General features: G+C 31.6%; 1 protein-coding gene across 2 annotated transcripts; it reads right to left on the bottom strand.

The window, feature by feature from the left end:
• Positions 1-2,755: 2,755 nt before the first annotated feature.
• LOC137837150 (peptidyl serine alpha-galactosyltransferase-like) lies at positions 2,756-11,787 on the bottom strand. 2 transcript variants are annotated; one of them, XM_068646028.1, is made up of 9 exons: positions 11,513-11,787; positions 10,912-11,301; positions 9,652-9,822; positions 9,019-9,262; positions 8,636-8,836; positions 7,887-8,362; positions 7,358-7,522; positions 6,929-7,172; positions 2,756-3,915 (listed from the first exon to the last, which is right to left on the bottom strand). In XM_068646028.1, exons 2-9 carry the CDS (start codon positions 11,202-11,204, stop codon positions 3,265-3,267), a joined length of 2,445 nt encoding a protein of 814 aa, XP_068502129.1. In that variant the 5' UTR covers positions 11,205-11,301; positions 11,513-11,787; the 3' UTR covers positions 2,756-3,264. The 2 variants fall into 2 exon arrangements, with proteins under 2 accessions (XP_068502129.1, XP_068502130.1); XM_068646029.1 differs by having other exon boundaries at positions 11,532-11,649.
• Positions 11,788-16,731: the final 4,944 nt, after the last annotated feature.

Below are 16,731 nucleotides of genomic sequence, written 5' to 3'. Positions count from 1 at the left end.
TGTCTTGCAACACTTTTTTTGCAATGTTTAATGCTCAACTTGTGTTGTAGTTATGTTGTATCTGAATTGGCTGAAAATTTTGTTGTAGGAATTAATTTTGTTACTTATTATGAATGAGAAAGGTAGTTTATTGTAATATAGTTTAGAAATTAGTTTTTTTTATATTGATTGCAATTATAATCAACATTATGAATTAATTAATTAATGATTATAACTAGAATTAATATAGAAACTATTTTTTTTAACTCAATCTAATCTATATAATATAATAAATGACTTTTTTTACATTATAATTCTTCTGAGAACCTATTCAGAAAATGAAATTTCTACACTAATGAATATGTATTATATATATATATATATATATATATACTTTATTTATTGTTATAATAGTTACGTATGCGTACGTTCACTTTTGTTATGATAATAAAAGATAAAAAAGTATAATTAAAAATTAATTATTATAACAAGATTAATTAAGAAAAATTCATATTTATATTGAATTTATAAAAAATTAATTGCATAAAAATTATAGAAATAATCTTATTTATTAATTTTTATAATGTTATAATTATATAATAAAATTATTTTTAATTTTTTCAATAAATATTATAAAAAATTTAATTTTAATTAATAATTATAGTTATATAATAAAATTAATGTTAATCTTTATAGATATTTTTTTTAATAACAGAAAGTAAATAAATTAATACATATAAGGATAAAATAAATAAATTTGAAAAAATGATAATTAAAAAAGTATAATCTGATTATAATAAATGATAAGATAATGTTAATTTGAAAAATGTCAAATAAATCTTTAAAATTAAAGTTTTATAACATTAGTATGTTACACATGTAACGTATCATCATTGTGGTTTCTAAAATTGATAAATTAACAAATTTTAAATTAAGATTTTTTATAGTTATTTTTTTATTCATTTCAATGACTACTTTAATAAGACTTAATATTTTGAATAAAATAATAGTGTAGTTTTTTTTAAAAAAAGTATAATGTTTGAGTTATTTATAGAGACCGTTTGAATTATTGAGTTAGTTTGTTTCTCTTGTCTTGTTATTTGCATAACTTTATTTTCTAAGAATCATTCATTGTTATTATTTATTTGTATACATGTGAGTACAAATAAATAATAAATTCTTAATATTTAATTTTTTTTCTTTAAGTGTTTAACACGATTTTACTTGTAATAAATAAGTATTTTTTAGGAATGACTCAATTTTGATATAAAAAAAATTGTCAATGACTATGTTGAATTTATCTTTCTAATTTTTGTTTTCATAAACATGGGTTGGAACATAATTGTACCTAAAAAGAAGTAGGCAAAATAACATGTAACTCATATGTGACCCACATTATCCCCTTATTATTTTATTAAAATTTATGTTAACATAACTTATAGGAAAAAAAAACTTTTTTTAAATGCACATGCATTCTTGAATTCTATGGTTTAAGTTTTACTAATTTTGATCTTATAAAAAAATCCTTCAGCCACTTTACAAATATTTAATTACTATAGTTGTATAGTTTTTCTAAAATACACTTGAGACGGTTGACGTGATTTTTTTTTTTTTTAATCTTTTTACACTTAATTAATTAATACATCACACTTAAAAATACTTTTATTTAATAAATTATAAGTATACAATTAAAAAATATTTTTATTAGTAGTTATTATGACCTATTTGGTTATTTATGTTGTTTATTTAATTTTAAATTAGTTTATTTATGTTTATTTATTATGACATATGGTGGTATAATGATTATGAAATTATAATATTATAGTAGTGATATTTATTTATTTGTTTATGTTTTAATACAAACTTGTAATAGTCTTATATAGTTTAAAAATTAAGTTTAAGAATAATTTAAATATTTCAATGAGTGATGTTGTGCCACTTCATTTGAAATAATTAAAAAAGAGGAATGCTTAAAACATATGAGACTCGACACTTCTCTTAAATGGCATATCCGTGTCAGACACACGTATCGATGTCGACACTCGTAGAACACTTATCGGTGAAGTGTTTAATTCAAAATATATTTGTTAGATTTTTTAAAATTCTAGCACGGTTCTAACACAATTTTAAAAGGTATAAATACAATAATTTTTTAAAAACTCAAATTTATTGTATAAATTTTTATTATGATTATAAAAATAAGGAACAAATTCTTTTAAACCAGTCATGAAAAATATCTTCCTGCTCCCAAAAGAATCTGAAACATATTTTTGCACATAAATATTTATTTTCAATTTATAAATTCAAAACTATATAATATATAGATCTGTGTCCTCGTATCCTACATTGAGATTATACGTATCTCCGTGTTGTGTCAGTGTCCGTATCTGTGCTACATAGCTTAAAAACCTCTACATGTCATTCTCAATCTAAGACTCCTCTTGTAATTGGTTGAACCCTAAACCCTAAACCACCTACTTTTATGAATTTTACTTCTCATTTAATGACATTCTCCTGATTTAGAAGTGAGATCTACCAAAATTTGAAAGTTCCGAATGAATTTCAGCTAATTATAGAGATAGTCTTAGAAAGAGAGTGCAGAGAATGTAAGAGAAAGCATAACTAGCATTTTTCATTAAAAAATAAACGTAATCGTGAATACTATATCTCCATGATCATAATCAGATCATAAGGGGGTTACCTAGTTTATTTGGTGGCCTAGAAACCCAAGACAGCATCTGCAAACAACAGTTAATCTACAATAGTTGGTCGGCAATTAAATTCAACACAAGTTACATAACTTTTTATTATATAAGTGAGTTTTTACAGCAAATGTTGATAGGATTAAGATCCATTAAAATGTTACATGAAGACTACATATGTCAGTACTCAGAAAATCCCTTTGTTATCTATCAGAAGGAAAAAATGAAAATGAGAATTATGCAGCATATCCCTCACCTATGCTGCAGGATAATCCAATCTCTTGTTATACATTGCTAAGATCTTATGTTCTCTGGGTACAAAAAAAAGTACAAGCAATCTCAAATTAAAGAACAGAAGATTATTTTCTCTTTGCAAGTTTCTCAATCATTAATGTTCATTAACAATATCAAAAAATGGGAGGCTTTTTAGAGGGTCAGAAATAGCTTGCTTTGCACAAATGACCTCACACAGACTCACTCAAGAAACAAGTCTTTTAGCCTTCAATTTGTTTATCCTAGCATGAAAGACTTCAAATTCTGACCAACCAGCTTTACACCATAAAAAGGAAAAGGAACAGAATGTCTACAGAGGGACATCGCCGCGGCTGTACCGATCACGTCCGTTCATTTCCATGAAACCTGAATGCAAGTTTCTTCTCCTCCTACCTTTGTTTGGCCTAGTTCCTCTTCTTCTATGACCTGAATACACCACAAAAATCACAACCAAGAAACCTACTCCTGAAAATGCCCACAAGAATATCATCCAAAACCTAAAAGAACTAGGCATCTCATCTTTCTGAACACTTTCTGATTCATCCGTTGTGGTATGATTGTTTGTGGAATCATCATTTGCATTCAGATTGCTGAGCCTTGAGACTACACTTTCTTCTTTTCTTTCCTCCCCTTCTGATGTCAAGGAATTATTACCAGAACACTTTCTCTTATGGTGAAGATTCAGTGCTTCATTCAACGTCTTAGCACATTCTATGCTGAGCAGATCTCGCTGTAAATCCTCCGTGTTAGCTTGACCAAGTGTTGAGGAATCTGGTGGGTCCGGAAACTTGGCCCAGCATTTGTTGACCATGTCAACATTGCGCCAGTCTGCTTTGTCAAAGCTCCAATTCCCAACACTGAATTGCAATCCATAATGAAAGACTCTATATTTGACACCAGGTTGAGGAACATATCCCGGGTATATCAGTATCTCATCGTTTATAGTATGCTTTAATTTCAACTGCATCAATAAAGAACTGGTTAAAGCAGTGAAATATTTTCATACTCTAAAGACGAAGTAAAAAATTATGTGATGCAATACACCATGAAAGAAAAATACACAGAGCACCATATAGAGGTTAGGGAATGAAAATTTATGCTCATTATAGTTCACAATTGGGTTCTGAACAACTCAACCCAAAAGTGAACACCATAAGATTTAGTTTTGTCACTCACCCCTCAATAATAAAAGCAAATAATAGAAAGCACATCCCTTATAAATAAATACGGCCCTCAATTTTCTTTTATAATAGATAGAACAATTATCACTGAGTAAGAGTTCAATACAACCTCATGTGGTTTCTATTTATGTAATAGACATGCTTTGTCATATCCTTACTACTATGCTTTCAACAATTGCTTATTTTTAATCAACTAGAACTCTCCTTGCTCAGTCGTCTTTCAACAGTTAATATTAGCTTCATCACAGGATGGTCAACTAAAGTAAAACATCAAGCCTATGAAGCACAAACATTGTTGCAATGCAACACATCATAGAGTGTGTAAGTGTGTGTATAAGCTTCAAGATTTATGATGTCTTGACATATTTCATATAGGAGAAAATGAAACTGTAGTACTTGATGAAAGCAATTCAAGCAATTTCTTATGTAAGCAAATTGATAGAGAGGGCAATTTGAATAATAGTGAGGAGCAATCAGACAAGTGAAGGGAGGAAAGCAGGCCAAAAAGGTAAAATAGTTTTTGGCAATTACAATTGTTGGAACGGGAATAAAATAAATTACAAGGGTAGAACTTCAACGGGCTTTGTTTAGAAAGCCATGAAAAGATTATATTTTCTTTGCTTCATTAATTTATATAGATCAGAACCTTTAAATTTGCAATCAGTCACACTCTATACCATTGCATTTACTATCTATTATTTTTTTATTTTAACAAATGAAGAAACTGATGTTTGGAAAAGCTTCCCATTTGGACAGCACAGAACAATAGAATTTTTATTCTCAAATTTGTATCCTGAATGAATGCATGCTATATGATTCTACAAGTTATAATGCACACGAATCATTAAGGTGGCCAAAGAATTGGTTCCCAGCCATACGATGTTAGGTACTGATAGTTTTTTTTTGTCAGCATTAGGTACTGATAGTGATTAGTTAGTTAGGTAGTTAGTTACATTAATTAGTTACCTAATTAGGTCAGTGGGATGAAATATTTGAACAAGACATCTTATCAACAAATAAAAGGAGAGGTTGAAAGAGAGATCTATCAGTCATTGTGAGAAAGGATTGTTCTGTTAGAAAGAAGGGAGAGAACAAGGTCTCTCAAACTATGAAGGTTCAATAAAATTCATTTGCATTTGTGTTATTTATAGAAACTGGATCAGAAACTAAAAAGAAATACGAATTTTTATCGAAGATTAAGGATATGGATACCTAGCTAATGAACTAACTAATGAATAGCTCTAGGTACCTGTTCTAATACACCAAAAAAGTTCTGCTTAAGATGAGAATTGAAGTAAAGGATAGTTTATAAATACCCTCATCTGTTAACTCACTGAGATATTTTTAAGGACCAAATCATAAAGGCTAAATTAACATAGAGAACTAAACAACAAAAACATACTGAAAAGGCAAGACAAAATTTAGACACATTTTTGGTGATCTTTAAGAAACAAGAGAAAAGATGAAATATCTAAATTGCTCAAAGGAACTTGATTACTTGAGGATCACTTATATAGAGAGGGACAAAGTCAGGCATATCTAACCTTGAGAATCAACCTATATAAACACCAAGAATCAATATTGTCAGTATGACACTAAAAACAAAAAAATATTTTGGTCTGCTCCCATCAAGTAGGGAGAAGTGTCTGACCCTTTCAATTAAGCAATAGAGGCAAAGGTTTTACACTTCAATTGCCAATGCTAGTTTCTGCTAATTAGTGATTGGCCAAAGTGAGCTCTATCATGGATATAAAACAATAAAAGACGAGCGTAAAATAATGATAGAGTAGTAAGGCTGTAAGTGTTGGGGTATGACACTGTACATCGAGATCAAGTATGTAAGTAACTACAGATCTCATGTATTTTTGTTCGATTTAGTTCAAGCTATCAAGTGGCAAGGTCTCCATCAATGAAGAAAGAATGTGAAAGGCCCTGTTTATTTATGGATGGAGACTCTACTGTGATATGTTTTCTATTATTGTCTGCTGTTTTTCTTGATAAAATGATTAAGAATTAAGATTAAGCCATGTGGCAATACCCATGAAAAACCATTGTTTCTTTTCCCCACTCTATGTACCTTACACCAATAAAGAGTATGCTTCTTTCTTTATTTCACAAATGGTGATAGATCTAATCACCACTGAAAGACTATCAAATTCTGTAAAGAATTCAAAACATTGAAACTAAGAAGGCACAACAGCACAGAACCCTGGTATCTCTTTGGGAGCACCTGTCCCCTATCAACCTCGAGATAATGGCTGCAGCTCTGCACCAAATCTTGGAACACATTTGTGATTTCTTATTGAGAGTTCCCTCCTCCTTAAGATGGAGGGGCTTATAGCTCTTCCTATAACAAAGGTCCATTTCGCCACAACAGTTTATGTTCAATTTAAGCATTATTTGTATTCTTGCAAACAAAGTAAATTCTTTTATCTGTATGAATGTATGATGATTAGAGTTTTGACCATCCAAAAGACCTAACTTATATTCAATTTACATGAGTCTGCTTCAATTGTGTGTGGAAAAAATTGATAATCATAAAGCTATAATTGAAATTTGAGATTTGATTGGTTAGCTCCTAGAATAGATGTGATAGACACTCAAATGAGAGTCAAACGGTCCAAGCTCAAATTTGCGTAGCTCTTTGAAGGACAGCGCAAGTTGGAAAGCAAGTAGCAACTCAATGACAATAGATCTGTACCTGAAAAAGGCTATATCTCTAACACTATGACACCCATAATCATATCAAGATATAAGTTGATCATACATGAAAAGAATGTAAAAGCAAAATACCTCTGCAGCACCAAATGAGTAACCATACATCTCACTAATCCACCCAGATTCATATATGTCTCCTGTTATATTTCTTGCATAATGAGCTCTATCAGCTCGGACTTCCTCAGTTTTATGAAGCCAGAGCATAGCGAATTTCCGAAGGTCCTCTATATGCATAATGATTACACCGCCAACCTTGTCACAGGCCTCAGGATGGCTAGTATGTAATTTTGCAAGTTCATTGTCACAGCCAATAAGGTAGCTAGCATAGAAAAATTAAAACAAACTATTAAAACAAACAAATGAGTCATCATAGAGAATACACAAGATAAAACAGATATCAGCAGAAACATGTATTTACTGATCTAGCCAACTTCAATCAACAGCATTGCATCAATACCAACATTAAACAGTCTCATAAACATAAGTTTAGTTCAGTATACTTACTCATAGGGAGTTGAAACAGGATGACCACGAGCAGCTTTGAATTCCCATGGTGTTATTGGGCCTCTTAAGATCATGTCAGCATCAAGAATCACAATGAATTCAGCATCAATATTTACATGATTAAGCCAGTGAAGGACTGCAGCTGGTTTATTAATTGCTGGATACCTAAAATAAAACACACACTGTCATGTTTTTTTAGCTTATTATAGTATAAATCATTAGCCACATGAAACATTGAAAAGAAGTAGGCTCTCAATAGCTGCACACTACAGGTTGAAGCATTCGGTATCTTGTATATCATTTAAGCAGGAACAGTAAACATAAGGCAAAGATAAGAAGTTTAGCAGTATTAAATAAATAAGTTAAATTTGAGTTCCACCAAATACTGATAGACTAAACCCAGAATTTAATATTAACCACTTTGTCCCAATCATACAGTAAATGCTAGCATGGAAATAACAGGAAACTAACAAAACAGGTCCACATACTGCTACTGAAATTTGAAAGAAACATACAAAAACGCAATTACCAATCTCCTGTTAATGGATGTCGACTCATAGAAGGGACATAATGTGTTGGAGCCAAATCATGGCCTTTATACTTCTGTAATTCCTCATCGGAGCAGCTAAGAAGTCTAGTAATATTTCCAGGCTGTCCACTTCTATGGAAACTGTGCATAAGTCCTACAGTCTGCCAATCAAAGTATGTGGTGCATTCCGTTGAAAAAAGGGTATGGATTTTAGGATGTGGCTTTCCAGCACCATCATCTACATGTTCTTCTTTGATATCCTCCATCATTTGTAAAGTAGCAGGAGTAACATATTTTGGCTGAGTTAGTTCTGCATAAGCTTTGCTTTTCAAAAAGCTCAAGTATTTAGACCATACTGGTTTAGGGCAACCATTTGCTGCATGTTGTAATAAAAGGCCTTCATTTATAATGTTTATGCACTCTATGCTTAGAAACAGGCCTCGCCTTCGATTATCATCAAGTTCCAACTGTCTTACCTGCAATAAGATACTTTCAGTAAAACTGAAAAAACCTTATGCCATATTTATTTTCATAAGCATAGTTGAACAAAAACAAAGATTAAATACATGTAATAGAAATATGTGCTTGCTTATTAGAAAATGGTGAAGCATTAGTGCATCACAAATAAACATCCTTTTCTATAACACAGGAATTTCTTCTCCCAAAAGAGAAGCACACATGGGGGTGAAAAATTCTGGTTTTTCTCCAACCATGAGTTTCCTTTTATACAAGTATAATGGTTTATGTACCTCTTTGGGATATGGAGGTTCTGGAAAGAGACTATTACATTCGTATACAAGTCCATCATCGTGGTGAGCCAGTTTATTAAACGACCAATTCCCAACACTAAACGGCAGCCCATAGTGAAGAAGAATTGGCTCAATACCCTCTCGAGGAACATAACCTGGGTAGATCATTAAGTTATCATTGATCTTGTGCCGAAGTCCAACCTGTGAAGAAGAGGAGGGAACCCAAACAGGTAGACATAAAGAAGGATACATACAAAATAAATCAGTGGAAATTGAATCATTAAACACTACAGTGAAGCGCTAGATGATTGATACAGAGTTACGTCAAGTATATAGTTTATAATGCCTGAAATAAAAAAATCATTTTAAGGTATTGAACTCACCTCTGCAGCACCAAATGAGTATCCATACATCTCACTGATCCATCCTTTCCCGTAGATGTCACCAGTTATGTTTGTTGCCCAGTGAGCCCTATCTTCCCTAACTTCTTCAGTTTTTGAAAGCCACAAGGGAGCAAAAACTCGCAGGTCATCTATATGAAAGGCCAAAAGCCCACCAACTTTGTCACACAGTTCTGGATGTTTTGTGTGCAGTTGAGCCAAAATATTGTCGCAACCTTTTAAGTACCTGGAGACAGAATTTAGATATGTCTCAAGTTTTAATGGTGAGCCAAAGAAAGAAACAATAATATAAAATACAATATTTAAGTACCACTTTAAGAGATTTAATCAAGTTTATAACTTAAAGCAAAGCTCTCTAACTCATGCATTAGTAAAGGCCCTATCCCCTGATTCAATCGTCAAGTGAATGCATTATGGCCAATGTAAATACAAAAGGCCTAGGCTTCCAGAACTTCCATATTGTTATAAATTGACAATAGCCAAATGTAAGCTGCTCTAGTGCATTAGCATCCTTCCAAAAGTATCTAAAAATGGAAGTGATGATCAAGCGGTTTACACTACACCACAAAAAGAAAAGGAGTGAATAAAATGAATAAGCAAGAAAATAGTAAATACCCATAATAAGCTGCAACAGGTCTTTTTTTCTCTGCACCAAGCTCCCAAGGTAGAATTGGGCCTCGGATTATCATGTCTGCATCCAGAATGACAACCCAGTCAACGTTTTTTGCATCCTTACTGTGTTTAAGCCAGTGTACAACCCCAGCAGGTTTGTTTATTGCAGGATACCTGCATAGTGGATAGGAGATTTATTTTTCATCCTGCTATCTTCAGCAAATGGTTCTGCTTTTGTAATAACATAGGCGCATGAATTTGCCAAAGGGACGTGTTAAAATAAAATAAAATAAAAACACCTTAAAGGGGGTGATATGGGAATGAACAGACACTTAGGAGCATGTGGTTTGAGAAAACACTTTTTGTTTTTACTTTGTTTGCATTTTTCAAATGCTTGCATAGGACTCACTAAAAATAACTTTTTAATGTTTTCATTTTTTGTTTTCACTTTTTTCTGCATAATAAGAAATCAAAGTGAAAACAGAAAATGAAAATAAAGAAACATTTTCTCAAACCAAATGGTCACTTACACAAACCAAAGTACTAGCAGAATATTTTCATTATGAAGCAAGAGTATCAAGATTACTCATCCAATGCTCTGTATTAATTGGTGACAAGTCCAAGCTCAGTGGTCTTATGCACAAGGAAAAAATGCACATTGCTGACATTAGGAAATTTCTTGTCAACTTCACAAGTCATAACTGTACTAATCATAACTGTCGTACACCACACAAATCCACTGCTTATTTCCCATGAAGACTTTAGCCACCACACCAACCCACAATTTATATACCCAATGTTTCAAGAACTCACAGATCCTGCCCCTAGACATGCCTAAGGAAAGATCAACAGCGGGATACACAACTACACAGAACAACAAATCACAAGAGTTAAAAACTACCCTGGTAATTAACCAACTAACATTGGACAACCAGAACCAGAACCATGTCATTAACCTCACTCCACAACAAAATCACGCAAATCAATCCACATTCCACACTACAAATTCCAAAAAAGACAAAACTTAAATACAGTTTCATAGGCGTTTTCAGTGCTGATTTCCAGTCAAAATTGAAGTTTCACCCATAATAATCTATGTTGACCTTAGATAAAAATCTGTTACACGAATTACCGAAGGGAAACTCAAAAAACACCTCTCAAACTGCCTCTAACATTTGTCCTTCCAAAAATTACCCCATCCCACCCAAAAACAAAAACAAAATAAAAAACCTCTGCAACACTGATTATTTATCATTAGTTTACCAGTCACCAGTTCTGGGGTGTCTACTCATGGAGGGCACCTCAAAGGTTGGTGCCAAATGCATCCCCTTGTAATTCTTCTTTTCCTCATCAGTGCAGCTGAGGAGTCTTGTGATGGGTCCAGGCTGCTTGGCCTTCCTGTAACTGTTCATCAGCCCCACCGTCTGCCAGTCAAAGTAATTCTGACATTCCACGGAGAAGAGGGTGTGGATCCTCCCGGTCGGAGACTTCCTTGCACCTTCAATGCCCACCACACCCACCACCACCACCAACATCAAAATCCAAACTTTCCCCATCCCAGCTCGATTTCAAGGTCAGAAACCAAAAGGGTATCGCCTCAAAGATCCAAAATTCATCTCATGACTCTGATCTCTCCACGCTCAGCTTGCAATGCTGAAGTCAAAATTCCAAGATACATGTGTAAACAATATATACTAATATTATGACATGATGAGATGGGAGAAAGGGAAGATATTGTCCAATTCCCCAATTTGTGCTAAATAAACCGGTTAAAGAATAATAATTATACAGGTCAATAATTAAATTAAGCAATTATTAATGTGGGAACGAATCTTGAAATTGCGAGTGTAGTTGTTGTAATTACTTAAGAAAGTAGTGCATACTGTACACGTATGTGATGGTTGAATCTTCAACGCTTTGAGGTTTTTCTATTTATTTTTTGTTGTGTTGTGCGAAAAGAAAGGGTTTTTGATTTTCTTCGTGCATGTTGGTGGAGACTAGCTTCTGTTATTCTCTGGGAAGAGGAACATATATTGTTGTTCTCTAATCAATGAAGCGTCGTCGTTTGCTGTTCGTTAGCCTGTCTTTTCATTAAATCATTACTGTACTTTAAAAATCAATTGCTCCTTACTTTTTCCTAAATCAAAAGAGGCAAAATTACCCCTTTTTGCAATAAAAGTGAGATGAGGCTGCCTTTTTTCTTTTTTAATTTTAGGAAAATGTTAAGGAAGGAAAATGGTATAGGAGTCATTGGTACTGTATTTTTTTTATTTAAAAAAAAAAACTTTCATGTTAGGCATCACGATGTCACTTAAGATCTCAACTAGGCTGATACCTCATGTAACAACAATCATTTACCATCACATGAAAAAGTATTATTAAACAAAAGAAAAAAAAAATACAAATCTTTGATACTGTATTTTATTTGCCACACATTTTCTATTATTTGAAATTTAATAAAAAAAAAATTAAACTATAAACTATATATATAAAGAAGATAAATATTATATATATATAATGAGAGAGGAAAATGAAAATTATGAAACCATATATCACTATATATGTTATATAATAAACCATGAAATTTACATGGAGATATTTTATTCTTGTATTTTTAGTTTCTGTATGACCTCTTTTTATATATCAAAACAAAGAATTATTATCATAATTCGGACCATAATTCGGTTCTACGGTTGTCCTTTACCATCAATGCTAATAATAACTCATAAATCTATTTTGTTGATATCAAAGAGACTAAACCTAAATCTCCTATAAAATGTTACAATCCCATATAAAATGTTACAATCAATAAAGTATACAGATCTCTTACATTAAATATTTTCAATATATTTTTTATTTTGACATCGGATAATCTTTGCATATAGACCTCCCCCTCTTCTGACGATCCGACAACGCTGAATCCAAGTTCGATCCCTAGGAGAATCATTCTGAATTCACTTGGGAAGCTGAATCGCAAGAGGAGTTATCTCAATTCCACCTCAAAATCACTCTAAGACGATTTTCGATAAGAACATTTGGCATCCACTGTGGGACTTGAACTCATGACTACATGGTTAGTGATGTCATCTCAACAAACTTGATGTCAAAACATTGGTATTGTCTGTGGGAATCGAAAACTCGTTCCTTTAGCCTTTGATTGAGGGACTTGTTCTTGTACGTCCAATAATAGTCCCAAATCGCTTAGGTCAATGACAGTTTAAGAACAAAACCGTAATGGAACTTCGAGCTCCAAAGCGGATAATACCTCGGATGCGGTGATTGACCCTAATGTCATCTTAACGAACTTGAGTTCATAACATTTTCTATTATACTCAATTTGGTATATAAAAAATATTTTTTTCTTTAAGCATTCCTTCATAATATTGATAACACTCTATTAAACATAGAATCTCAAGATGGATTGGTCTATTACATAATCGTGAGAATTCATGAGTCTAATTTGGTGAAAAGAAGACTATGTAGCAAATTAAATTTATATCATGTTACATGTATGTATGTAATAACATAAAATAATGTATTTAGGCATTTGTTTATTTCAACCTCCTTAGTCAATGAAAATATTGTTTGAGTTAGAATAACTGATTAAAAAAAGAAGAGAAATAAAATCATTTTAGCTCAATGCATTTGAATTGATTAGAATGTTCTTCATTATTTTTCTACAAATATAAAAATATTTAAGAGATTAAAACATAATTTAATTTATTAAAATGTAACTAAAAGTCACAAAGGACTCTTAAAACACTTTCAAAAAACTTTCCCACTTACCAAATGATCAAATTAAGATAAAAGAGGAACACATAACATGTGGAAAATCTAAAATCCATCACTCTTTTTGCATTTTAAAAAGCATAATAATATTATATCCTTTGATTGATATTGATGCCTATATAAAATTTATTCATATTGATTTCTCACATATAAATTTATTAAGATAATTTCCTAAATATCGATTTATCGCATATTTATAAACTCTTTATCCTTACGATTATATGTTTATAGCAATTAACATTTCAAATCTATTTATAGCATTCAAATAGGTTAAGCATTATTATTTAGGTCAGAAACTTAGAGATATTTTTCAGTCAAATCTAAGGATCAAAATCATGATAAACAAGCATTACAAATAAAATGAAAATACAATCATCAATCAAGAATAAATATTATATTTTAATATCACATCAATGCATAAGAGTTTGAACAAATTACTCTCAATCTCAAATGGTAGAATTAGCCACTCATGTTGGCCATTACAAGCATGGAAAACAAGAAAAGAAGATCCAGAATGTTTCTCCTTGATGGTTGCCTCCTCTAGGGTTTTCTATCACCTTCTATTCTCACAATGATGTTTAGGGTTGTGTCTCACGCATCATATTTAACCTAGTTGGTCTTAGGCTAAGTGACTTCTCGCCTGGGCGTGATTGGGCTCACCTGGGCAAGTTAGACAAGGAAAAACACAACCTCTCTGGAGTGGTCTCTCTTGGGCGAGATTGATCTCACTTGGGTGAGTTCCTCATGAAAGCTTCTGGCTTAGGCAAGTTTGTGCGAGTGTGGAAGCGTTCCAGCTTTCCCTTTTTATCTTGGACATTCTCCTTTAGCCCTTTCATCTCCATTTTCCCCTAAAATCCTGAAATTAACACAAATTTGAGAATAAATCGTTCTTATTCATATTATAATCACAAAACAAGTAAAAAAGTTTAAACTCATAAATTAGGGGATAAATTAAAGTTAGTTTATCAATAAATATCCATAAGTACATGTATTTTAATATGAAATATTATTGAAATATGACCGTTATCAATAAGATGTATTATCAAAAAGGCTTGTTAACACTTGTTTTCACAAAACTCTCCCCCTTAGGTTGGATGCAGATTAATAAAATGCAATTTAAAAAGATAAGAGATATTTACGCAAAGTATCTTTTATATTCGTCCGTTTGAAAACCCATAATACGTCAAGTTCTTGATCAACACGAACTAGCAAACTAACATTGCAAGATATAAGACAAGTATTATTTGGACTTAACCACTTTTGGGTAAACATCGAATATTATTTGGACCACAAAACATCTGGTTAAGCACAAAGTATTGTTTAGAATGCAACTAGTTAAGACCAAGTGTTATTTGAAACACAACCACTCCTAGCTAAGACCAAATATTCTTTGGAGCACAATTACTCCTAGCTAAACAACTTTGTTTAAACAAAGGATGTGATATAAAATATCAAAAGTTTTGGTCACTAAAAGAGGGTAACATCCTAAAAAGGATACAAGATGATAAACATCAAGATTGTTTATGGTACGAGCTAACTTTACTTTATTTCAACAACCACCATCTTGACACAAACATATGTTAACTTTGGTCTAGTTATCTGTCGTGTAGGTCTCCAATGTTACTCCGATTTGAGTAAAAAGTCCCCTGACCTAGTTTTAATAAGTACTACCAACTATCGGGATGTTACTTGAAAAGGAGATTAACATTTAATGTTGCATTGGGTGCATTTAATGCATTTCTACACTCTCTCTCCTTGGATGCAAGAAGATGTGATATATGAGTTTGAAGCTTTCAATAGCCAGATAAAGATGTGCAATGAATTTCTAACAATCTCTATATAAAGCCACCCTTTCAAGAAGATGAAGAAAAGATAACAAATTGCTAAGTGTTGAATGCTATAAAAGAATGAGTGGCTTGGCTAAATCATGATAGACGTGAATTAGTTTTAAAACTTTTTCAAGTGATTTTCCCTTTCTTTAAAATATTTTAAAACACTTTCAATTAGAAAAACTAAATCCAATTAATTTGGAAATCAAGATTAATAAAAGATTGGTTAATAACAATATAAAAAAAAGAGAAAGATTGCACACAAAAATTATATTGGTTCATATCACAAATGATCCTATATTTAGTTTCAGTTATTCAACCTTAGAATAACTAAATTTCACTATCTTCAAAACTTTGTACAAGCACTCACACAAGCAACTTAATTACAAACTCAAGAAAGTAAAAAGAAAACTAGATCAACTCTTGAACACGCTCAAGAGGATATCAACCTAATCAACTCTTGATTACATAAGTGGACATACATTGGAACACTCCAAAAAGTTTAAAATAAGAAAATAATGTATAAAACTTCACAACAAAAGCAATACACAAAGTTTCAACACAACACAACACAACCCTTTATTTTAAATTTTGAAATCTTTGAAAGTTTGAAAATATCTCAAATGATCTTAATTAAATTATCTTTTTGTAGTGGTATTAGTTGTATAAAAGACTGATACCAAAACTATATTTATAGAGTTCATAAAACATTTATTACAAGCAAAGTATGATGCATTTAATCAATTATTTCAAATTGGTAATCTATCATTCTAAGTAAAACTTGAAAATCAGTTACAAAATTTTCTATTTTAATTGATTATGACACATGTTAATCGATTATTTATACTTTTCAATTAATTTTAAAAACAACATTTAACATGTTTAATTGATTATTGAACAATTTAATCGATTGTTTTCTTGAAACATATTTTCCCAACTCTCTGTTTTAATTGATTATTGAAATAGATAATCGATTAATCTGGTCTTAACTTCATCAAGAACAATATAATCGATTATTCAAAACCTTAATCAATTAACAAAGCCATAAAACTTTTTTAACATGATTTTAACTTTTCAAAACAACTTTTCTTTTTTATTATTTTTAGTATTGTTTGTGTTCTGACTAAAAACCTTGTATGCACCTTGTGTGATATACTCTCAAACACAAACAATGAAAGCTAAAAGACTAAATACATCTTTTAAGATCAACATCTTCAAACATCATCATCAAAACAATTTCTCTTCAGGCTTGGGTCTACTCTTCAAGTCCAACATTGAACGTTGCTGAAATATAAGTTAAAATCATTTTGTGTGAAAGGACTATGTTATGTTCATTAGGAATCTAGAAGAGGGTTTATCCTTTGCATACATTGAAAGATGTTGATCCTATATCTAGTGAGCAAACATGTGATTATTTAGATCACACCTTTTTACAAACCTTGTTATTTTTCCCAGGAGTGACTAC

The sequence above is a fragment of the Phaseolus vulgaris genome, chromosome 4 (assembly GCF_000499845.2).
Source record: "Phaseolus vulgaris cultivar G19833 chromosome 4, P. vulgaris v2.0, whole genome shotgun sequence".
NCBI lineage: Eukaryota > Viridiplantae > Streptophyta > Magnoliopsida > Fabales > Fabaceae > Phaseolus > Phaseolus vulgaris.
Note: the sequence above shows the minus strand (reverse complement) of the source record. Positions and strands in the feature narration are given on the sequence as shown.